General features: G+C 42.8%; 3 protein-coding genes across 4 annotated transcripts; 1 reads left to right on the top strand and 2 right to left on the bottom strand.

Moving 5' to 3' along the window:
- The first annotated feature begins 1942 nt into the window (after positions 1-1942).
- LOC103712547 (E3 ubiquitin-protein ligase RZF1-like) lies at positions 1943-5952 on the top strand. 2 transcript variants are annotated; one of them, XM_039134169.1, is made up of 3 exons: positions 1943-3338; positions 3643-3750; positions 5639-5952. In XM_039134169.1, exons 1-2 carry the CDS (start codon positions 2435-2437, stop codon positions 3678-3680), a joined length of 942 nt encoding a protein of 313 aa, XP_038990097.1. In that variant the 5' UTR covers positions 1943-2434; the 3' UTR covers positions 3681-3750; positions 5639-5952. The 2 variants fall into 2 exon arrangements, with proteins under 2 accessions (XP_038990097.1, XP_008797320.1); XM_008799098.4 differs by having other exon boundaries at positions 5618-5952.
- A 1475-nt stretch (positions 5953-7427) lies between these two features.
- On the bottom strand, positions 7428-10000 carry LOC103712548 (L-type lectin-domain containing receptor kinase S.4-like). Its single transcript, XM_039134168.1, has 2 exons — positions 7762-10000; positions 7428-7616 (listed from the first exon to the last, which is right to left on the bottom strand). Exon 1 carries the CDS (start codon positions 9908-9910, stop codon positions 7916-7918), a length of 1995 nt encoding a protein of 664 aa, XP_038990096.1. The 5' UTR covers positions 9911-10000; the 3' UTR covers positions 7428-7616; positions 7762-7915.
- Positions 10001-19361: 9361 nt separating this feature from the next.
- On the bottom strand, positions 19362-20216 carry LOC120113332. Its single transcript, XM_039134480.1, has one exon. The coding sequence runs from the start codon at positions 20214-20216 to the stop codon at positions 19362-19364; it is 855 nt and encodes a 284-aa protein (XP_038990408.1).
- Between the last annotated feature and the right edge of the window lie 3886 nt (positions 20217-24102).

Here is a 24102-nt window from a genome sequence, read left to right as displayed (position 1 = left end):
TTCAAATTTAAAAGTACTTCGAGTTGCCTAAATGTAGACAATACTTTTTTAACAGAAAATAAATCAAATTGAATATTAAATATACGAAGATATTTGATGGAATCTATCTTCGTACCATTGTGATGCGCGTAACTTCTCTCTATAAGCACAAAGGCCCTACAACATAATCTAGTGGCATGACATAGCTAAGGGATATGGGTGCCAATCAAATAGCTACAGAGATTTTCTTGCATCCACTCCTATGCTCGCTATTAGAATATAGAAAACTAAAAAAAATAAAAATACTCTCTTATTTGGAAGATTATCTATTGATTCAAATACTCTTACCTGTATGTGCAAAAGAGCACATTATAAAGGCCAAAATCATGAGCAAGTAACGAAATAACCATCTTTCTATTGTTGTCATCTTCTTCTCACTCTCTCTTTAAGCGTCACAGCTTTCTTTGACTACAGCTGGATATGCACCAGTCTATCTTCATCAAGGGATTTTATAAAGATCCCTATGAAGGTTGTTTTCCAAAAATATCCTCTGAATTTGCTGTAACGTAATATATTTAGTTCTAGTACAATAATTCTTTTTTCAGTATGATATTACAGAATCTGCAATTAATACACTATATCTTTTCTTGATATTCTAGGAAACTTTTCCATATCTTGTAATCGTGCAGGATCTATTAGAGAATCCCTCAATAGATATGCTATCTCATCATGATAGTATAGGATATCTTGAAGTTGTGTAGGATCTTCTGAAGATGATTCTAGTTCATTTTCAATATCATGCAGAAATCTCTAATATGAATAATGCCAAATTAATGTACAGCCTCTTATTTCACCATAACTTAAGGATCGATGCTAGGTCAAGTTTTACTTAACATTTAGACCATGATATGTACTAAGACCTTGCATACGCACAATCATACCTGCTACTATACATAGGTATTACTATTTTATACACACTTCTGTTCACCAAGAGTTATAAATAAAATATCTAAAGAAATGAGGAGTTAATAATAAAATGCTAGGTCAACAAGGACTAGATGTTAAATGATAGTCCGTCAAAAGGCGAACTATCAGTTCCCTTACATATATTAGCTCCTCATATATTTGTTTATGTTTTTGATATTATAAAATAACTAGATAAAAATTAGAAAATTCTAAAGAAGTCCAGACATAACTCAAATGAGCCTTTACAGAATATTAGAGTGTATATATCAAACCAGATACCAAATTATAATCAGAAACCAAATATGTTATGGATCTCACCTTGAAAATTGATGCTGGAGATGGAACTTAGTTTACAAACTGGGTTCGGGTTCAAGCATGGGCATAAATATATACAACCAAATTGCATGGAGGTACATGGATCTTATATGTGTAAATTGTAAATGCTTATTTTGTTATAACTACTATCAGCAGCCCTATTAATGCTCCAAGGCTATAGCTTGACAAGTTTAAAGAGTTCTTTATTGCTGTGCGCATCAGGTATCTTAGATACTAGCTTCCAAACATAAAATATAGAAAAAAGAAGATGATGATAATGGTGAAGGAAGAAAAAGAAAGAAGAGCTAAAAATATTAGATATGCCAATGGCTAGGTTTCTTTGTTGGCTTGCACACCTTATAGACCCACACATAAACTTGAGCTTAGATTTAAAGAACATGGGCCAATTTCAAGCCTAAAAAAAATTGTGGCACAAATTAGTTTGATCCATGTGATTTTCAAGCCATAACTTGGAAAGGCAAAACTCAAACCAAGTTCGAGCTTGCATAAATTCATGCTATTTATGGGTGAGAGGTGTGATCTAAAAATCTATTTATAAAAAAATTATTAGTTGGACTAGATCCACCGATCCATCCATGAACTAACACGCAAAAACATGCATATATTGTTTTATTTTCCTTTTTTTTTTTTTGGTTTCTCCCGGCATAATGTATTGTTTGTGCTTGTCGCTTTCTGGTTGGACTGGTCCGCTAAGTCAGTGGATCCGATCCAACCAAAAATTTCTAAAGGGCACAACCTTGCCATGGCCTCTAGATTTCATCCAGGTTCTTCACAGCCAAAGATGGGTTAAAGATTATACAATCTCAGAGGAATCTCCACTTTGATGTTTATAAAATACTAACCTAACTTACTTTCTAATTTCTTCCACATCGCTCTTTCCCCTTGGCGGCAAGAAAGAAAGTTTGCAACTTTACGTCACGGACGCAGAGTTAGCAGCCAACCCAAATCACAGAATCGCTTTCTGCATCCCAGAAAGCGATTCTTTCCATGCAACCCATTCCTTCCATCCTCCTTTCCTTCCAGCCACCACATATAAACCGCTCCCTATTACCTCACTTGCTTCCAATCTTTCCTTCCAATTCCCTCTCCAAACGAACAAGCAAAGGAAGAAAAATCTTTTCTTCTGGAACCCTTCTCCGAAAAGCTTTATTAAATGTCTCTTAACCCTTCAGCTCGAAGGACCTGCCGCCTCTACTGGTGCTACCAATGCAACCGCGCCGTCCGCATCATCTCCTCCCCCATCGCCGACGTCTTCTGCCCCCGCTGCTACGGCCGCTTCCTCCATGAGATCGACCTGCCCCGCCCCCACCTCGTCTTCGACTTCGCACCCCGCCACCAGCACCACCACCCCCTCTGCCCCCACCGCCACCACCCTTTCCACCCTCTCCTCGACCCTTTCACCCGCCGCCGCAATTCCGAGCTCGACCGCCGCCGCCGCCTAGACCCGGAGGAGGACGACGCCGCCGACAATCTCTTTGGTTCTTGGGTCATCTTCCAACGTCCAACCAACAACGACCGTCTCCCCCGCCCTGCACCGCCGCCCCGTCCTCCTCCGCAACCGGAGTTCTCCGTTCCCCCGACCGTCAGCCCGAGTGATTACTTCACCGGGCCTAATTTAAATGATCTGATCGACGAGCTGACTCAGAATGACCGGCCGGGTCCGCCCCCGGCACTGGCATCATCCATTGACGCGTTGCCGACTGTTTTCATAACGGAGGCCCACTTGACTGAAAGCTCCCAGTGCCCGGTTTGCAAGGAGGAATTTGAGCTCGGCGAGGAGGCCCGGGAGATGCCATGCAACCATGTGTATCATTCGGACTGCATCGTCCCATGGCTCAACATTCACAACTCCTGCCCGGTATGCCGGTATCGGCTGCCTGGTGGCCGGAATGATCGAGGGCAGCGTGGAGGCGGCGAAGGTTCGAGCAGAGGGCGTGATCAGGACGGTGGCCCAGCCAGATGGAATCCCTTCGCTCTTTTGTGGCCTTTTCGGGATTCTTCGGCCGGCTACCGGAGTCAAGGGGACGCCGGTGGTGATCCTCTGGATAGCCCAAGTGGTAACAATTTGATTGTCCTTCGAGCTTTTCTTTTTCCTCTCTTGTATCTACTTCACTTTCTTTGTTTAGAAGCACCACCAAATCCCATAATTGAGGATTGACAAAAGTATATCGTGTATTTGACTCTGCTGCCTGATATTTGTGTCCAATGTAGATGTATATGAAATCATCCATGTTGCAGTTTCTTTTTTAATTTAATGATTTCTTGCAATCATTATAATTGGTGTTTCATGATTCAGTAAAATCATTTCGAGCTATGATTCAAGATATTATTTCATAATCTAGTTGGCCATGGATTTTTCAGCCTTTTATTCGTGGTGGCGCTCGTTGTTTCTTCTCTAGTACTTGGTATTGTTGGCTCAGATTGAAGGAGTTTAATACTTGCTTTGTTGCCTGATATGCTTCTGAAACAGTTAAGTCTTTTCTCGCACCCCCCGCTCTCTCTCTCTCTCATCCTTTTCTGTACTCTTTTTTACATTCATATTTTATATGAATTTGTCCACTCTTTGATTTAGCATTGTAATGTAATTATACTCTTATAATCATCTAATAGGTGTCATATTTGTATGCAGTATCTAAAACTTTAAGTATTTTATTTTTCATTAACAATCTTGTTTTTTTACATATGTATGAAGTGCTTATATTGTTTGATAAACTATTGGAGTTTAGAGAATATTAGTAATTCATGAGGTAGTACAATTGCTGAAGTGTTGAATAGATAATCTAATTTTCAAGAAAAAAGATGGGAAAATATTATTGTAACTAAGTGTAAATTCGTTTGTCGAACTCCTGAGGTATTCAATTGGGTAAACCTCATTCTACTATAAACACATTAACTTGATAGAGCTGACATCATGAAATGGTTTTTCTCGATGGGAACAAATTGCCTTTCTACGAAGATATTCAAATGCCATATATGTTACTAGCAACATGAAGCAAAGTGTGATATCATATTATAATTATTGAAGTACCAGAAGGCCCCTATTTATTTGTTCTATTATGTCAATACTTTCATTGTTACTATTCCAAAATTATGATTTTACTATTCTACAAAACAAATCCCTTTTAATTTAGTAAGAAAAATTTAGGTTTCACCTGATAGGAATATTTAACTTTAACTTATTCTCCAAGTTGCATTTCTTTTTCTTTTCCAAGTTAAGTAATTAGAAATTCATTTCTCAAAATCAAAAGTATGCCATCAAAAGATATTCAAAGAAATTCGCTCTGCTCCAAGATTCATTATTAGGAATACCAGGATCATGGAGCAACTTGTTTCTTAAAAATAACAACTTTATCAAAGTAGCTTATGGGTATGTGCATAAGAGTAAGAAGCATGTAACTATTGCCTGTTCTTCAACATCTTTGGATTTGATTTCTCACTTTCTCAAGTATAAAGGTATGATTTCCTGCTTGAGCAATAGATTAAGTACTTTGTAGTTAGATATTTAAATCAGATGAAAATTTAGAAATCCAATTTAGGTTCAGCTCTAAAATTTCATTTTTCAACCTTTTAAGATTACATACTTCAACATTCCTTTTTTTTTTTTTGACCTTCGCCACTGAATGAAAGAGGATTTAATATTGGATCATTTACATGCATTTAGAAGAAGGCTTGCAAAGTAAATCTAGAAATACACACTCTGTGAAAAGATTTGAAAGGCCGTAATTTGTCCATCTTGCAAACTTTCTAATATTACACTATGATTTTCTCATGAAATTTCTGTATAAAGAGGATCATCTTAACTCTGCCTCATCTTATAAGTATTTTGAAGGACTTAAGTTCACCAAAAATTCCAAAGATGACCAAAAGGCTAATAACAAAAGAAATTGTTAGTGCTTGTTAGAGAGAGAGAGGGAGGGAGGGAGGGGGAGAGAGTATATTTAAGGGTATTCGGTATTCCTATAACAAAACTTTAATATATATGCACATACTTCTTTTCTTTTGTTTCCTCACAAAATTCTTTGGACTATGGTCAATAAGTCTTGCTACAAAAAAGAACTGGAATAGACTTTTGAACGAAGAGCTTTTGGCATCAAGAAAGCTATTTATATAATTTGATATTAGGTCCAATAAACTTAAAAATATTATTGAATTTGTTCGAAATATGATACAATCATTTTTGTAGTTAATGCTCCAAGAGATGTTTACCAAATATAAGCTAGTTATGTCTCACTGATTTTAAAAATTATTTATAAGGTGCTATTATTTTATATTTGAAACACCTATAATTTTGATTTACTACTGAATCTGAATCTAAAGATTTGTGTTTGAGGTATAGATTCATTTGTCTTGACAACAGCAAGCCAAGGTGGAAGAACACTGAACAAAGCCAGTTGGTATCAATCTGAATGTATAGGATTTCTGCAAGCTTGAAGACGAAGGAAAAAGCAGATAATTAGCAAAAGATGGGATAATAGTCTTCGGCTTCAAGGAAGGACTTCATAAATGCTCCTTCATTGCTTATGTTACAATAGTTATTATTTCTGTGCTTGTTGTTTCAGTGGTCGTACTAAAGGAAGCCACAAAGATAGCAGAGAAGAAAATCTAGCAAGATAACATATTAATTGTAAATGATTATTTGTAATTTTAATTGTAAAGGCCATGCTTTGTCTTTTTTTTTCTTTCTTCTTCTTTTTAAGAACCCATCGAAAAACCACTGCACATTTCATTTACATGAAATGGGTGCAAAGATAGGGCTGTTGGGGAGCCTAGCACCACTAGAAGTAACATAATAGAGGAGGAATAATGGGAGAGGGGGAATCAAACAGGAAGCAGGGAGAGATGAAACTTCACCTTGATCGGCTCTTAATCTCCTATCTTTCCTTTACCCAAAGAGCGTCCTAAACACCACCATCTCCATCTCCTTCCTCCTAACAGGAATATCGGATAACCTTTAACCTTCAAACCCCTCATCCGATATTTCTGCATGTGCTGAGTTATTCATATATATCTCCAAAGAATGTGATCAGTCCCTGAATCACTCCCAGTCCTTGAATCACTCCCAGTCTGTTGTTCAGTTGACACATCTACAACCTATATGTACATCACTGCTCAATGCAAAAGCATTGAAATTTTATCTTCTATATTTCCCGATATAGTTGAATAGTTTTGTAACTAATACTATAATAAAAATCTTATTTTTCTTTTGGATATATGACCTTGGACCTAAACCTATTCTAGTTTTTTTTTTTTTTTTTTTTGGGGCGGGGGGGGGGGGGGGGGGGGGGGGGGGGTGAAAACGGCAATTTCATATAACTCTAACGTGAGAGAGAATTTTAGAGGATACCGGATTTTGCACAAGGTGATAAATGTCTAGAGTGACTTTTAACCAAGCCAAAATAGGTGGTTAGATGTCTCCAAAAAAATTGCCACCAATAATAAGGGTTAATAAAGCCGGAAAATGACTGAAATACCAACCCTTCATTAGCTAAATATAAGAAAAATATCTAAAATGACCTCTGATGCATATTATGTTGAATCGAAGTATTAAGTTATAAAGACCTGTACCGGCTTGTTTAGTTACACATCAGTTATGTGTTAGAAAAATCTTAGATACTTATACAAGATCAAAGAATTCAAATAATATTTTCTTGCCAGTATATATTTAGTCCAATATCAGTTATATGCCAAGAAGATTTTGGATACTTATATAGAGTCAAGAAATCCTAATAACACCATTCAGTTAACCTTTTTAGGTAAGGTTTCATGTCCTTACATAAGAACATCTAATTTTGGGAGTCAGTACAAATTCTTAAGGCATTAATGCATCACCTTATATACCAAAAGTCTATTCCAATCGTGACATGATTTTTATGAAGTATTTAAATTATTAAAAGAAACTCTATCCAATCTAACTATTCATACAAGTAGGTGGGTGATTAGTTGGGATAAGATATGATATTTATGCTTATCGTGACATTAAAAATGAAAAATAAAAAAATCTATTACTACTTGGCAAAAATAAATACTATTATCTTATATATCAAGAGTATATTTCCATCGTAATTACAATTTTATGAAGCATCCAAATTATTAGATGAAGCCCAGTGCAATCCTTCTACTCACACACAGAGTAGCTGGGTGATTAGTTGCGATAAGATATTCTGTATGTGCTTATGATGATATTTAAAATGAAAAAAACAGCTAATAAAAGAAAATTAATGCCATTACCTTATATACCATGAGTTTATTCCGACCGTAATTATGATTTATGAGGTATTCAAATTACTAGAACATGCTCAGTCCAATCCACTTGTTCCCAGGAGTAGAAGGGTCACCTGGGGACAAGATACCATGTATGCTTATGGTGATATTAAAAATGAAAAAAAAAACATTATTACTACTAAAAAGAAAAAAAGAAAAGATACGCGAAAAGCTAAGTAGAGGTACGGCATGGCAAGAGTAAAGTTGGCTATGCCGTACCGGCTCCAGCATCCGCCCCGGTTCCTCTAGCCTCCCGTTCTTTCTAAGAGACCCCTTATCCAGCCTGCAACAGAAGAATATATGCACGCCATAAACTAACAAGAAGTCCAAAGCACCCATGAAAGCCTTTGTACATACTGGTCATGAAACCCTCTCACATCTGCCTAACTCCGCTGAGGGAGCTGGAAGACATCATATCAAAGGATGAAGGGTATGAGAAGCGTGATGCCAAAGAATCAGTTTCTGAGAACGCAAGGGCCATATTATCTGCGAGACTGTCATCCCCGTTGAGATATTGGATCACCTGCCTCATGGTAGGCCTGACCTCTGGAATGGACTGAGAACAAACCAGTCCTAGCTTAAGTACCAGCTCAACTTCCTCCCTCACATAGGACTCCCCAAGCTTGGGATCCACGACCTCCAATAGCTGGCCTCGCATTTTGCACCCCCTCACCCAGGCCATCAGAAGTAGCTGTTCCGGTTGAGCAGTGGGCTCGATTGGCCTCCGACCGCACGCCACCTCTAAAAGCAATATACCATAAGCAAAGACATCCGAACTGGCCATGGGTTTGCCGGTGACCGCCAGTTCTGGTGCAATGTATCCTAAGGTTCCAACGACAAGCGTCGTGTGAGAATTCTTGCCACGCTCGTACAATCTAGCAAGACCGAAGTCGCCCAACCTTCCATTCATTTCAGCATCCAATAGAACATTGCTAGACTTGATGTCTCTGTGGACAACCACTTGCTCCCATTCTTCGTGTAGGTAGACGACTCCCAAAGCAATTCCCTTGAGGATCTTAAACCGTTGATCCCAACTCAACACCCTACACTTCTCACTTTCGAAGAGGAAGGTGTCAAGGCTGCCATTGGGCATGAACTCATAGACCAGAAGGAGGTCTTCGTTTCGCTTGCACCATCCTTGGAGCTGCACCAAGTTCTTGTGCCTCATGCGGCCCAAGCACGCCACCTCTGCTACGAATTCTCTCATACCTTGCCTGGAATTACTAGAGATCTTCTTGACTGCAACTTCTTCTCCAGTGCGTGGTAGGGTTCCCTTGTACACAAGGCCGAAGCCACCCGACCCGAGGAGCTCTGTCTCTTTGAATCCTTTGGTTGCCTTGTAAAGGTCCTTATATGGGAACCTATGAGGATAATCTAATTCCCAGTCCTCAAGAGTCTCTGCAAGCTTTGCCCTCTGCCATGACTGCCAGGAAACAGAGAATGCAACCGCCACCAAGAGAAGGGTAGCAAGAGAAGATATGCCCCCAATTTTGATTCCAAAGGCTTTGGAAGTCGACGAAGATTTCGCTGGTTGTGGAGGAAGGGGTAGGTGAGATACATCAAGGGAGCGCGCCACTCCATTGGTCCGAAAGCTCCATCCCAAGATGTAATGAGAACTCGAGAGCTTCCCCGTCGATGCAGAGAAACCAACATACATGTACTCCTTAAGAATTGAAGACAGATCGATGGCGTATGATATGAGAGGTCGGCTTGGCTTGCCTACAGAGACGGGAGAAATGGTCACATTCAGAATTTTTGCAACACCATCGTAGTCTATCCAGGCCTGAATTGGCCGCCCACTCTCCAGTTCAAAATCCACCATCTTGGAATTATTAGTGTAGTACGAGGCAGTTTTCGAAACATTGGAAACAAGGCTGTTTATATCGACACCAACGTGGTTGTCATCGATGTCCTTGAACAGATCAGAACCCTGAACGGTGTCAAACTCCACCGCAAAGACATGGTTGGAAGAATTTCCATTGCTACTCTTATTGAGGAGGCCAAGGTACTGGCAACAGCTGCCTTCGAGAGCCTTTGTAGGGGCCACGGCGAAGGCCAAGCCATGGCCGCCTCCGTTCCCAACAGTGATGATGTCGAAGACGAAGGTGGTGCTGAAGGAGATTGTAGTCGGTCTCATGGAGCGTGTGTTGAGCAGCATTTGAATTGGTGAGGAGAAGAAGGCATGGCCCGTCACTTTGTAAGTGTCATTTGTAAGCTGAAGCACGCCATCGGATATGTTGCGAGCAGAGCCATCTAAGCTCAGATTGGTGGCTGATTTGAAATCATTGTAGATAAAATCGATACTAACGGAGAGGGAAGAGCAGGCTATGAGAAGAACGAGGAAAGGAAGCACGAATGATGCTGCCATGATGGCTTGAGGAAAACCAGGAGAAGATAATGGAAATAGAGTGGCCTTTGCGATGGATGAGCTTGTCAGGAAGTCTTGCAATTATTGTTTCCAACCATACAGAGAGCCAGCCTGCTTGCTGAACCCCACACTACGCCATCTTCTGACGGGTGATGCCGTTTGCTGAAGGGAAGATCGACCAAGACAAGACAAGCAGTCTGGTTGAAGGAACATATCAAGCATTAATATGCTTCACGTGGAGTTGTTGGATTTGATCCCAGTCCGAAGTCCCGTGTGGATTTGGCACCTGCATGATATCTGCAGTAATTAAGATGCTGATAACATCCAAAGCCATGTGACTAACCAAAACTCAAATTCCAATTTCTCTCAGGCCGATGGGGGCTTTCTCCTCAGGCTCATAGTACTAGCATCCATTTCTTCTGCTTTTCAAATTTCAAATTCCAATTTGAAATCGAAGTTGATATAAATCAAATTTTAAATTTAGATTGGAGCAGGCATATGGCAAAATATGCCTACCATTCAGGCATGTAAGCATTGCGCATGCCACAGCAAACCATGTGTATGGCACAGTCGGCCGACCCAAACCAAGCGCACGCTTGTGGTCACTAGCCTACCATTCTTAAAGCCCAACTTGGCTTGAATGAGCAGGACATCTATAAATATAAAAGTACTTGCATTTATTCATCTGTTGTAGAACTATTAAACTCAAATTTTAAAACTTTTCAATCGTTTATAAAAAAAAAGAATTAATATTCTATTTAAAAATTTGAATCTTATAAAATAGGAAACTGAAAAAATTTCAACTGCCAGAACTACAAATTTGAGGGCAATTGGACAAATAAAATAAAAATTTATTATGAATAACCAATTATATCTTAATTAGTTGTGTTTACAGCAAATCACCTGACTTTGGCTCCTAGAATGACTTTGGCTCCTAGTTGAATGTGCGTTTATCGGGAAGGCAAAAGAATCTCAACCCTGCAAGGAAAATACTCTCTTTGAGCTATGCTAGGTTGGAGAGAATTGTCTAAATGCTATTCCTTCATGGAATTTATTTTGTGACTGAAAAAACCAGCTCTGAGTGCCACAAACTTTCCATGGCCTTTTGTCATGGTAAAGTGTAATGCGTATGAGATCGAAATTCAAGTCAGCACCTCTTACCTTTCACTTTTTTATCTTTCTTTCACCTTTCTCATTCTTTCTTGACAACCTAATTTAGCCTAATAGCTTGATGAGCAAAAAGATGGGACTCCAACAAATCACCTTGGAGGACGGATCCAAGGTTTATGAACCAACCGAGCAAGAAGCGTTCCCCATGAGAGTCGACCTCATTCCCAACATCCTGAGCTCCTCCCTCCGATTGCTGGCCCTCCGCCAACTCCGGCTATCACCTGCCCCATCGGCGGTGTTCCTCTCTCTGGTCCTATCCGGCTCTCCCCACTCGCCGTGGACGCCGGCAACCAAGGTAACGGCCGCCCACCGCCCGATGGGTGTGTTTTGTCCGTTGATTTCAGTGGGCGGGCATCCTAAAGTCACAAGACCAACGCTCTCGGGACCTACGCAGCATCCTCCTTATTCCTCCCTCTTTTCTTCTTCTTCTTTTCTAAAAACAAGGAAAGAGGAGGAAGAGGAAAACTCACCAGCGTAGCAACTCCTACTGAGCCACCTTCCTACTTCGATGTGGGTAGACAAGTTTTACTCATACCCTCCCCATCCGTGTGTTGCCCCACATGTGAGGACGTTATACCAGTACCACCTAAGTACCGACGAATCAGATGGCGACTCCACCGAACAAACCAGACAGAAAATATCCGATCACTGCATTTTAATCGACGCCCGCGCATTTCGGTGAAAACTTAGCCCGTTCCAACCGTGCTACCACCTTCGTGGTCGCAGCATCCTCTTTCATCCCCGATTTATTTTTTTTATATATAAAAATCCACATAGGACGGCTTCATGCAGACACATAGTCCACGATTTCTTTATATAAAATTATTATTATGCGGAACAAAATACCCGTATAGAAACAGGATGAGGCAAGTGGCGCCAGGAATGGATTGTGCGCATAGCACTATTATGCGGATTTGACTTAGTGCGAACTATCCGCGCATACAATTCTTATGCAGAAGAAATGCCGCATAGAGAAAGACACGCGGACGCCGTGAACCAGGATTGGTTCGCACGCATAGATATATTATACGGGTCTACCTATGGATATACGTTTTATGCAGATATAAAGTCTTGATCTTCAGTGCATAAAATTTCTTATGCGGTAATTGGGACCGCATAGAGAAAGATACGCGGACACAGGCAGCTGCAATGATCTCGTACATAAAAATATTATGCCGTTTTAAGCACAGAAAACATATGCGTACGTGATGCACATGGGAAGGACAAGCATAACATTCTTATGCGGTAGAGAAACCGCATAGAGACGTCTACGCGGACACAAAATGGAATCGGTCACCCGCATAATTTTTGTGGATGCGCTTCCGCACAGGCAAAAAATATGCACAAACGTGACGTGTGCGCTCGTTCTGCGCGTAAAATTCCTATGCAAACGAAAGCCGCATAGGTAATAAATATGCGGACATTGTGGTCCTAGATTCCCATCGCGCCCATAACATATCTATGCAGAAATTGATCAGTACAGTAAGTATGGGGACATCCGCAGAATATGAGAGGCGCTTCCCCATCCTATACTCCAGGTCTCCAGCGGTCCCTTCGTCTGCGATCCCGGCACCGTCTCAAACTCTGGCAGTCGCCGCCGCCGATCTCTGTAACAACCTAGGACCTCACCCAAAATGGCTAGCCGGAAGTTATTATTTGGGTTCCTTGATCCTGTATAAGTACCCAAGATCTACCCAGCGAATAACCGATGTGGGACTAAACACACGCCCGCATGGGTCCTCACATACTCCCCCCGTTAAAGCCCTGACGTCCTCGTCAGGCTAAGGGTTAATATCTATTCAAATCTAATCACAAACACCACGATTGGCCCGTGGTCAGCCCCAATAGATCCGTGCTGCAGTGTCCCCTAGTCCACATAGGTTATGGGCCGGGTCCGCTCTGATACCATTTGTAACAACCCAGGACCTCACCCAAAATGGCTAGCCGGAAGTTATTATTTGGGTTCCTTGATCCTGTATAAGTACCCAAGATCTACCCAGCGAATAACCGATGTGGGACTAAACACACGCCCGCACGGGTCCTCACATACTCCCCCCATTCAAGCCCTGACGTCCTCGTCAGGCTAAGGGTTCATATCTATTCAAATCTAATCACAAACACCACGATTAGCCCGTGGTCAGCCCAAATAGATCCGTGCTGCAGTGTCCCCTAGTCCACATAGGTTATGGGCCGGGTCCGCTCTGATACCATTTGTAACAACCTAGGACCTCACCCAAAATGGCTAGCCGGAAGTTATTATTTGGGTTCCTTGATCCTGTATAAGTACCCAAGATCTACCCAGCGAATAACCGATGTGGGACTAAACACACGCCCGCACGGGTCTTCACATACTCCCCCCGTTCAAGTCCTGACGTCCTCGTCAGGCTAAGGGTTCATATCTATTCAAATCTAATCATAAACACCACGATTGGCCCGTGTGTCACGCCCCGAACCCGGGGCCCGGGGCGCGAGCAGACGCCGCGCACCTGCAGGGCGGACCCCGCAGGCACGCAAGGCAGATAAATCAGATTCAACATCAATAACTAAACGAAGATAAATTCCAACTTTCAATTCAAATGTCTACATATGCAAATGTCCAAGAAAAATAAATATCCACTAGCTAAATACATCATGGTCACTCTATCCCATAATCCCCATAATCATATGTCATCACCTGCAAAAATGTAAATAGTAGGAGTGAGCTAACAGCTCAGTAGGCAACATCATGCAATAAAGTTATCATATAACATGTCATGATACATATGAAAAGCAGCTAAAACTCATAAATCCAAAAATCCACACGATAACCCGTAAACCCAATCCAAGACTCAAAATAACTCAACCGCATGACTACGGCCACATCACCCAGTGGCATGGTTACACCGAAGTGCCAATACAACTCTCCGAAGAGCCGCTCCACTGAGCCAACGCACCACTGTGCCGCACCCCCCGGTGCCAAACTCACGCTCCACTGAGCTGCTCCGAAGAGCAAAATGCACCCCTGTGCCGCCACTATTCTATCACCGGTGGTCGCGGTGTCGGAACTAGTTCCTCAGTACAAGTCGACAGGGCCAACGTATCATCCCATTGGCAGGGCCTAGACTATAGTCACGCGGATTTTAAAAATCAATAAATCAACTTTCTATATCAAAGTCATAATCATACTCCCAACAGTAAAGCACATAACAATTTATGAAATTAAATATTTAATTCTAATTCTAACACATATTGCCAATAATAAATCAATAAATCAACATATGCAAGATACATGTTAAAATTCTACTTTAAAGCAACGGTCACCTACCTGGGCTCGCTTAAAAATCCCTGCCACAGATATCACGAACCCCTGGTTAAACATAAATATTAATTATTTAATTAATTTAGAAACATAATTTAAACTAATTCCAACCCCTTAAACTCCTAAGTTCAAAGATCCAAGAATGGGCCCCTAAGATCAAACATAGACCCTAAAATCAGAATCCTTTAAACCCAAGTCAATTGTGGCCCAAAACAGATTAGGCCCAATTGAACCAAACCGGATCACAGGTCCAGATCAGATTTCGGGCACAACCCAAACCAGGTCTGATCAGACTAGATTAGATCAAATCTTGACGAACCAGATTACACTCAAGTCAGACTAACCCAAATTTCTGACTCAGATCCAAACCATAACCCAAACCCATTCACTCAAATCCAGATCAACCCCAATACAATGATTAGGTGGAACCGGTTCATAATCTAAACCGGTTCATGGTCTGATCCCCACTTGAGGCACGGAAATCAAAGCAAGGACAAACCCAGGAAGGAGAAAGAAGAAGAAGAAGAAGAAAGAGAAGAAGAAGGAAGAGGAGAAGAAGAAGAAGAAGAAGAAGAAGAAGAAGAAGAGGGAAAGGAAGAAGGGGGGGGGGGTGGCTGGTGGTTCCGGTCGGCCCTCGGCGGCCGACCGTGGCCCTCGGCGGTGGCGCTCGGCCAGCCGCCGCCGGCCACTCTGCTGTCACAGGCGGCGGAAGGAGATGAAGAGAAGAAGGGGAGGAAGAAAGGGAGGAAAGAGAGGGACCGGGGCTGGGAAGCCCGACCCCCCGTTCGCCCATCTCCGGCCGAACCCGTTTCGGCCGGATTGACCCCAGCCGGCCGCCGTCGGCCGGCCGAATCTCACAAAAAGGAACTTCCCGAAACAGGGGAAGTAAAACCCACTGATTCCCCATCGTTTCTCTCCCCTTAAATCAAAAAAAAAATTGATCTATGTTGTCTTGCTCACCTCCGGTCTTTTCGACGAGTGGTTCCCCGGCGGCGATGGTGGCTCCGGCGGTGATGGGGCTCCGGCGACGGCAGCGGCAGCGGCTCTCAAGGAAGGGGAAAGAGGAGGAAAAGATGATTTTTTTAGAGGGATGGGCTCTCAGAGAAGAGAAAGAGGGAGAGAGAGAGAGAAAGAGGGGAAGAGGGAAGAGGGGGGTGATGCGGTGATTTCGCTGGCCGTTCGGCCGGCGTGGTCATCGTGGTCACCCCCACGATGACCCAGCTGAAGTCGGCACCTCTTGCCGACTTCAGTTCGTTGGGCCCTAGAACGGGCCCAATTCAAGTCTTCACACTCTAACCAACTAAAAAAAAATTTCATCCTCGAAATTAAAACATACCTCAATCCGAGAACAAGGTAGGAAACTTCTCTCTCATCTCCTCCTCCAGCTCCCAAGTAGCTTCTCTCTCACTGTGATTGCTCCACTGTACCTTTACATAAGGAATCGTACGCCTCCTCAAAACTTGGTCCTTCCTATCCACTATACGGATAGGCTGCTCAACATAAGAAAGATCTGCGCGGAGCTGCAAAGGTGCCACTTCAATCACATGACTGGGATCAGCAATGTACCTCCTCAACATAGAGACATGGAAAACAGAATGGACCCCCGATAAGGCAGGTGGAAGTACCAGCTTATAAGCAACAGCTCCAATTCTCTCGAGAATCTCGAATGGTCCCACATATCTCGGGCTGAGCTTACCCCGAACTCCAAATCGCATTACCCCTTTAGAAGGGGACACTCTGAGAAAAACATGATCTCCAATTCGGAATTCCAGATCCCGCCTCCTGATATCAGCATAACTCTTCTATCTGCTTTGAGCTGCCCGAAGTCGTTCTCTGATCAGCTGAACCTTCTCCATTGTCTGCTGAATAATCTCTGGACCCAGAATTTTTCTCTCCCCCACATCATCCCAACAGATAGGTGATTTACACTTCCTACCATACAACGCCTCATAAGGAGCCATCTGAATACTTGCCTGGTAACTATTGTTATAAGCAAACTCTACCAACGACAAATGATGATCCCAAGAACCCTTCATATCAATAGAACAGGCTCTCAGCATATCCTCTAGAATCTGAATGGTCCTCTCGGACTGCCCATCTGTCTGTGGATGAAAAGCTGTACTGAAGCTAAGAGTGGTTTCCAAAGCTTTGTGCAAACTGCCCCAGAAATGAGCCACAAATCAGGAGTCTCTGTCAGACACTATAGATACTGGAACTCCATGCAGCCGTACGATCTGCTCAATGTACAACTCTGCAAATCTCTCTAGTGTCATCCCAGTCTTAAATGCTAGGAAATGTGCTGATTTGGTCAATCTGTCTACAATCACCCAGACTGAATCATTACCTCTGAGGGTACGAGGTAACCCTGACACAAAATCCATAGTAATATGCTCCCACTTCCACTCTGGGATCGGCAGGGGCTGAAGCATACCAGCTGGTCTCTGATGCTCAATCTTAACTTGCTGACAAGTTAAGCATTGAGATACAAATTGGGCAATCTCTCTCTTCATATTGTTCCACCAGAACACAACTTTCAGATCCCTATACATTTTTGTACTACCAGGATGCACTGTATATCCCGTACTGTGAGCCTCCTCCATAATTTTCTTCTTCAGACTGGGATCATCTGGAACACAAACTCTGCCAATGAACCTCAACGAGCCATCCTCATGTATATGAAAATCAGACTGAAATCCAGACTCAACATCTTTCTTGATCTTCTGGAGCTGAGAGTCATCCACTTGCGCTGCCTTAATTCTGTCAATGAGTGTAGGCTGGACCCGCAAGTTTGCCAACTTCAGGGTAGCATCCTGCAGATATACCTCTATTTCTGCCCTCCTCAGATCCTCCAGGATATTTTTCTGAGTAGTAATCAAGGCTGCAACATTTCCTGAAGATTTTCTACTTAGAGCATCTGCTACCACATTTGCCTTCCCAGGGTGATAATGTATAGATAAATCATAATCCTTCAGTAATTCCAGCCACCTTCTCTGTCTCATGTTCAGCTCCTTCTGAGTGAAAAGATATTTCAAACTTTTATGATCAGTGAATACCTGGCATGTCTCTCCATACAGATAATGTCTCCAGATCTTTAAGGCAAAAACCACAGCTGCAAGCTCAAGATCATGAGTGGGATAATTCTCTTCATAGGGCTTAAGCTGTCGGGAGGCATAAGCAATAACCTTCCCATTTTGCATTAACACACAATCCAAACCCTTCTTGGAAGCATCACTGTAAATGGTAAAATCAGTACCGGTAACTGGTAGGGTCAGAATAGGTGCTGATACTAGACGGTGTTTCAATTTCTTGAAGCTTTTCTCACACTGATCCAACCATTCAAACTTCACTCCTTTGCGAGTGAGTCGAGTCAGGGGTCCGGCAATACTAGAGAAGCCCTCCACAAACCTTCTGTAATAACCGGCTAGTCCAAGGAAGCTGCGAATCTCAGACACATTACTCGGTCTGCTCCAATCAACCACAGCTTCAATCTTCTTTGGGTCAACCATAATTCCTTCCTTAGAGATAACATGCCCCAAAAAAATCACCCTATCCAACCAAAATTCACATTTCTTTAATTTACCATACAACTGATTCTACTTCAGAGTCTCCAAAACAATCTTCAAGTGATGCTCATGCTCTGCCTGACTCCTTGAATATATCAGAATATCATCAATAAATACTATCACAAATTTATCCAGAAAAGGCTTAAACACTCTGTTCATCAGGTCCATAAATGCTCCTGGTGCATTAGTCAAACCAAAAGGCATCACAAGAAACTCATAGTGTCCATATCTGGTACGGAAGGCAGTCTTGGCTATGTCAGACTCCTTTATCCTCAGCTGATGATATCCAGATCGAAGATCAATCTTGGAAAATACTTGAGCACCCTGAAGCTGGTCAAATAAATCATCGATCCGGGGTAGAGGGTACCTATTCTTAATAGTCACTTTATTAATTTTTCGGTAATCAATACACAATCTCATACTACCATCTTTCTTCCTTACAAATAATACTGGGGCACCCCATGGAGAGACACTAGGTCGAATGAAACCCAGATCCAATAACTCCTGTAATTGGTCCTTCAGCTCCTTTAGTTCAGCAGGGGCCATTCTATAAGGAGCTTTAGACAAAGGTGCAGTACTAGGGATTATATCAATAGCAAACTCGACATCTCTATCAGGAGGTAAGCCAGGCAGATCATCAGGAAAGACATCAGGGTACTCACTGACTACTGGTATATCTTCAATTCTCTGTTCAGATTGTTCAGAATCTGCAATTGCGGCCATGAAGATGGGAAACTCCTTTCTAAGAGATCTTATGCCCTGCATAGCAGATACTACCTGAGAAGAGACACCCCAGTCATCACCCATAAAACTGAACTCATCAATATCCGGGATCCGGAAGGTCACCCTCTTCAGAAAACAGTCTATGGTAGCGTGGTATGCAGCCAACCAATCCATACCCAAGATTACATCAAAATCATGCAGATTCATAACAATCTCTACCCTCAACTAGTACTGGGCAGGAAATGCAGATCTGACTAACTGTCATCGTACCCCCAGCTGGAGTACTAATGCATAATTTCCTCTCTAAGGAAGAGTAGTGTAAATCGCACTTATGCACATATGAAGATGAGATAAAAGAATGCGTAGCACCAGAATCAAATAACACATAAGCATAAGTGGAAGATACCAACAGTGTACCTGTCACTACAGTGTTGGATGCCTGAGCATCCTGCTGAGTCAGCGCATAAACTCGTCCCTGGGTACGAGATCCTCCTCTCCTTTGTGGCCTGGGGACAGCTGACTGGGTAGCCTGTACTGGAGTGAAGGAAGTCTGTCGTTGAGGAGCTACAGAACTCGGTGGCCTCTGCGCAGGTCTAGTACGAGGACAACTGGAAATCCTGTGACCCGGCTGACCACACCCGAAACAAACTCCAGAAACAGTCTGAGTCTGAGGGCACTCTGCTATCCGGTGGCCCTGCTAACCACACCTGAAACATGCTCCAATACCAGGCCGTGTCTGAAGACACTCAACAGCTCTATGTCCAATCTGGCCACACCTGAAGCACACTCCTGATATCCCCCTGCGATCCGGTGCAGTCCTTCCATATGGAACTCGCTGCCCTGCTCCTGGACGGAACTGCATAGGTCGGCGCAGATGCCGCTCACCGTCAGAATCAAAGTCCCTGGTCCTCTTCGACTTCCCTTTCTGAGCATCCTGTGTCTCCTTCCAGATGATCTCCATATTTTTAGCTCTGTCAACTAGGTCATCATAATCAGTCGAGTGAACAGCAGCTAAACCCTGACGCAGGCGAGGCCTCAGTCCTTCCTCAAATCTACTCATCCTAGATTTGGGATCTTGGACAAGAGATGGTGCAAAACGGGACAACCGATCAAACTCGGCCTCATAGTCCTCCACAGTCATACTCCCCTGAGAGAGGCTCAGAAACTCCCTCTCCAGCTCCCTGATACGACTGGAAGGAAAATACTTGGAGTAGAAGGCCATGCGGAATCCCGGCCAGGTCACTGATCCTGCATCCTGCATCATGGTCCTCTCCACAGACTCCCACCAATGATGAGCCCGGTCCTGAAGCATATATGTGGCAAATCTGATCTTTTCCTCCTCAGTACAACCCATGCCCCTGAAGGCCTTCTCCATCTCATCTATCCAACATTCGGCCTCTTGGGGATCGGTAGTTCCCTTGAAGGCCGGAGGAGCTAACTTCCTGAACTCCGCTATACTCCTCCCCTGATCTGAAGAACTAGCAGAGGGAAATAGCTGCTGTGGTCCCCTCTGCTGCCGAACTAACCCAACAACCTCTCTGATCAGCTCCATCACCTGGGTCGGTCCTCCCATCCTGCTCTCCTAGCCATGATCTGGTCCATCCAGTACTGTCTGATCAGTCTCGTCCTCCTGGACTCTCTCAGTCAGATGAGAAGTGGCTGGATCACTCCCGATAGTCTCGATCAAGCGGCGAGGTGCCACACGTGCACGGCGGGGCGGCATGCTGATACATACACAAGTAACACAACATCAGGGTTAGATCCATCCACTGTAAGATTTTCTACCCGACTATCATTTCTTCACATGTGTCCCTATATTCCTAAGTTTTTTTTTTTTTTCGAATAACACATCATTAGTGTTAGATCCACCCACCCATAAGATTTTCTACCCCACTCTCATTTCTTCACATGTGTCCCTATATTCCTAAGTTTTTTTTTAATTTATTTATTTTTTTAATTATTATTAATTATTATTATATTTATTATGATTCTATTATAATGTCCCTAGTGATCTTTAACCTATGCTCTGATACCAATAAATCTGTCACGCCCTGTGGAGTGATTGATTATAACCCTATTTGATTTTGATGAGCTCAAAGCATTTGAGTATATCTTATGTTTACTAATGAATTCAATCTAGTGTTTCAGTGAAAATCTTGTGAATTTATGGTTAAGTGTCTCTAGATTTGGTTCAAGACATTTTGGATAAGTTAAGAAGTCAATTTGAACCAAAGTCTGAGACTCGAGTCGACTCCGAAATATTACGAGTCGACTCCAAGCGTATCAGAAGCACTGGCACAGGCTCGAGTCGACTCTGGAACATTACGAGTCGACTCCGACTGAGAACTGACAGACAAACAGAAAGACCCAACTCAAAACCTGTCAGCGAGTCGACTCCTGAAGTGCGCGAGTCGACTCCGATGCTTACCGAGTCGACTCCGGAGTAGTATGAGTCGACTCCAGGGAGTTACAGACAAAAAGTCAGAGAGCAATTTTCGGACCCTGAGAGCCGAGTCGACTCCTGAGGAACGCGAGTCGACTCCGATGGGTGGCAGGTCGACTCCAAAGAAAGCAAGAGTCGACTCTTAGTGTAATACAAGGCAAAAGTCAGAGAGCAACTTTCGGACACTGAGAGCCGAGTCGACTCCCGCAAAGCCCGAGTCGACTCCGAGACAGCGCGACCCCAAAAAGACAGAAGACAGTATTTTTTGTCTCTGAGACGCGAGTCGACTCCAAGACAGCTCGAGTCGACTCCAAGGCAGCGCTACTCCAAAAGGACAGAAGACTATTTTTCGGATACTGAGAGCCGAGTCGACTCCGGAACAGTTCGAGTCGACTCCAAGACTGCACGAGCAAAAAGACAGAAGATCGGGAGTTCGGGCTCTGAGCGCCGAGTCGACTCCCAGAATTTCCGAGTCGACTCGAGTGAGCAAAGTTGAAGTATAGCTCTATGGATTCCTTGGGATGAGCCGACTCCAAAAGTGTCAGGTCAGCTCCAGATTTTAGCGAGTCGACTCCGGGTTAAGTCGAGTCGACTCCCAGTCGAGAAGACCACTTTAATTCAAATCCGGAACAGTTGCCGAGCCGACTCCAGAAAAGCATGAGTCGACTCCTGCTACAGCCGAGTCGACTCCAGATCGCGCGAGTCGACTCCGATCCCAACGGACACATTGTCAGGATGTGCAGAATGTGCAGAACGGCTAGTAAAGTGTGTCTAACGGCTAGTTTCCGTGGGGAATGGCTTAAATAGCCACAGAGGACTGTAGCAAAGCAGGGTAGTAACATTCCACTCAAAGAAAACAAGAATCCTTCATCTGCAAACTGATTTTCAACGGAAAAGAAGGAAGAGGGCCATTAACTCCATTCAACCAACTCTTCCCAGCATTAAAGAAGTCTCCTCCTGCCTTCTAGTCTTCAAGACATTCAAGAGGAGACCCAAAGTTCGAGAAGCCCTCCTCTACATCATCATAAACTTGTTTGAGGGCTCTTAACTTTTTTCTTAATTATATCGCTGTATATCTGCTTATTTAGAAGCTGCATTTTTCTCTTTGTTCCTTCTTTCCATTTGTTCCTTACTTGATTCAATCAGGGGATTGAATCAAGGGTGTAAAGGTTTGTTGGTGAGCATAGGTTGAAACCAACGTGTGAGGGTTCGATTGTGATCCCGGAAAAACAATCGGGTGGTTCTAGTCGGTGAGCCTGGGAAAACCGACCGAGTTCGTTGTGACCTCGTAAAACAACAAGTTGGGTTGTGAGCTTGTAAAACAACCGGCTGTAATCCGAGGGGTTATAGTGAATTCCCAAGTGAGGCTTGGGGAGTGGACGTAGGAGCAAGGGTTAGCTCCGAACCACTATAAAATCATTGTGTTTGTGATTGCTTGTGTCTCTCTCTTACTTTCATTTCATTCACAGCACATAGCATCTAATTAATCAACTTGCAAAAAGTGTTAATTAGTATTTGACAAATCAAATAATTGTAATAATTATTTTAAAACCCAATTCACCCCCCCCTCTTGGGTTGTCTATCTGGGCAACAAGTGGTATCAGAGCCGGAACTCTTTTACCCAAAGAGTAAAAGATCAAAATGACAACCCCATTTGGATCTTCCCACATTGAGGGCCAGTCCACCCAAAGACCCCCATTCTTTAATGGATCCGACTACTCATATTGGAAGGCTAGGATGAGAATATTTATCCAAGCCCAAGACTATGAGATGTGGACCATTATACTAAATGGACCATACATCCCATCCATTTATGTAGAGGGTGTCACTGTACCCAAACTTGAAAGGGATTGGGATGACAATGACTTTAGGAAGGCACAACTCAATGCCAAAGCAATGAATGTGCTTTACTGTGCATTAGATAGAAATGAATTCAATAGAGACTCTACTTGCAATTCTGCAAAAGAGATTTGGGATAGACTTGAAGTGACCCATGAGGGAACGAATCAAGTCAAAGAATCCAAAATAAATATATTAGTTCATAAGTATGAATTGTTTAAGATGGATTCTAATGAAACAATCACTTGCATGTTCACTAGATTTACTGACATTGTCAATGGCCTAAAAAGCCTTGGCAAAAATTATACTAACAGTGAGCTTGTCAGGAAGATTCTTCGCTGTCTACCAAGGTCATGGGAAGCCAAGGTGACGGCAATCCAAGAAGCCAAGGACTTGAACAAGCTTCCACTTGAGGAGCTTCTTGGATCCCTAATGACGCACGAGCTCACAATGAAACAGCACAGCGAAGAAGAGTCCTCTCACAAGAAAAAGGTAATAGCATTAAAATCTGTTTCAACTAACAAAGACTTATCTTGCAGCAGTAGCAGTGAAGAGGAAGATAATGAGGGAGATGATGATGAGGCTCTCTTTGTAAGAAAATTCAGAAGATTCATCAACCGGAAGAAGTCCTCACATCAAAGGAGAGGCCCCTCAAGTTCCTATCACAAGGATAAAGGTAAGGAAAGGAAAAATGAGGGGATTGGATGTTATGAGTGTAAGAAGCCCGGGCACTTCAGAGCTGAGTGTCCTTTGCTGAAAAAGGGGAGCAAGTACAAGAAGAAGAAAGTCCTCGTCTCCACCCTATCGGACTCCGACACATCATCATCATCATCGGATGAAGAACAAGAAGAAAAGGCCAATCTGTGTTTTATGGCTAACGACAATGAGGTAACATCCGCAACACATTTAGATTTTACTTTCGATGAATTATATGATGCCTTCAATGAATTAATGGACGAGTACAAGACAATAAACCTTAAAAACAAAGAATTAAAACTAACTAACCAAACTCACCTCCGTAAGTATGATACATTAGTTAAAGAAAAAGATATTATTATCAAAGAAAATTCAGAACTCAAGACAAGCAATCAAATCTTAATTCAAAAGACTAATACCTTAACTAAAGATAACGATAGGCTGAACAAAGAAATATTAG

The sequence above is a fragment of the Phoenix dactylifera genome, chromosome 15 (genome assembly GCF_009389715.1).
Source record: "Phoenix dactylifera cultivar Barhee BC4 chromosome 15, palm_55x_up_171113_PBpolish2nd_filt_p, whole genome shotgun sequence".
NCBI lineage: Eukaryota > Viridiplantae > Streptophyta > Magnoliopsida > Arecales > Arecaceae > Phoenix > Phoenix dactylifera.
Note: the sequence above shows the minus strand (reverse complement) of the source record. Positions and strands in the feature narration are given on the sequence as shown.

Coding starts and splice junctions, on each gene's coding strand:
- LOC103712548 (XM_039134168.1), bottom strand. CDS start 9,910: ATGGCAGCATCATTCGTGCTTCCTTTCCTCGTTCTTCTCATAGCCTGC.
- LOC103712547 (XM_039134169.1), top strand. CDS start 2,435: ATGTCTCTTAACCCTTCAGCTCGAAGGACCTGCCGCCTCTACTGGTGC. Junction 3,339..3,642: donor TCCTCTGGATAGCCCAAGTG/GTAACAATTTGA, acceptor TGGATTTTTCAG/CCTTTTATTCGTGGTGGCGC.
- LOC120113332 (XM_039134480.1), bottom strand. CDS start 20,216: ATGGAGCTGATCAGAGAGGTTGTTGGGTTAGTTCGGCAGCAGAGGGGA.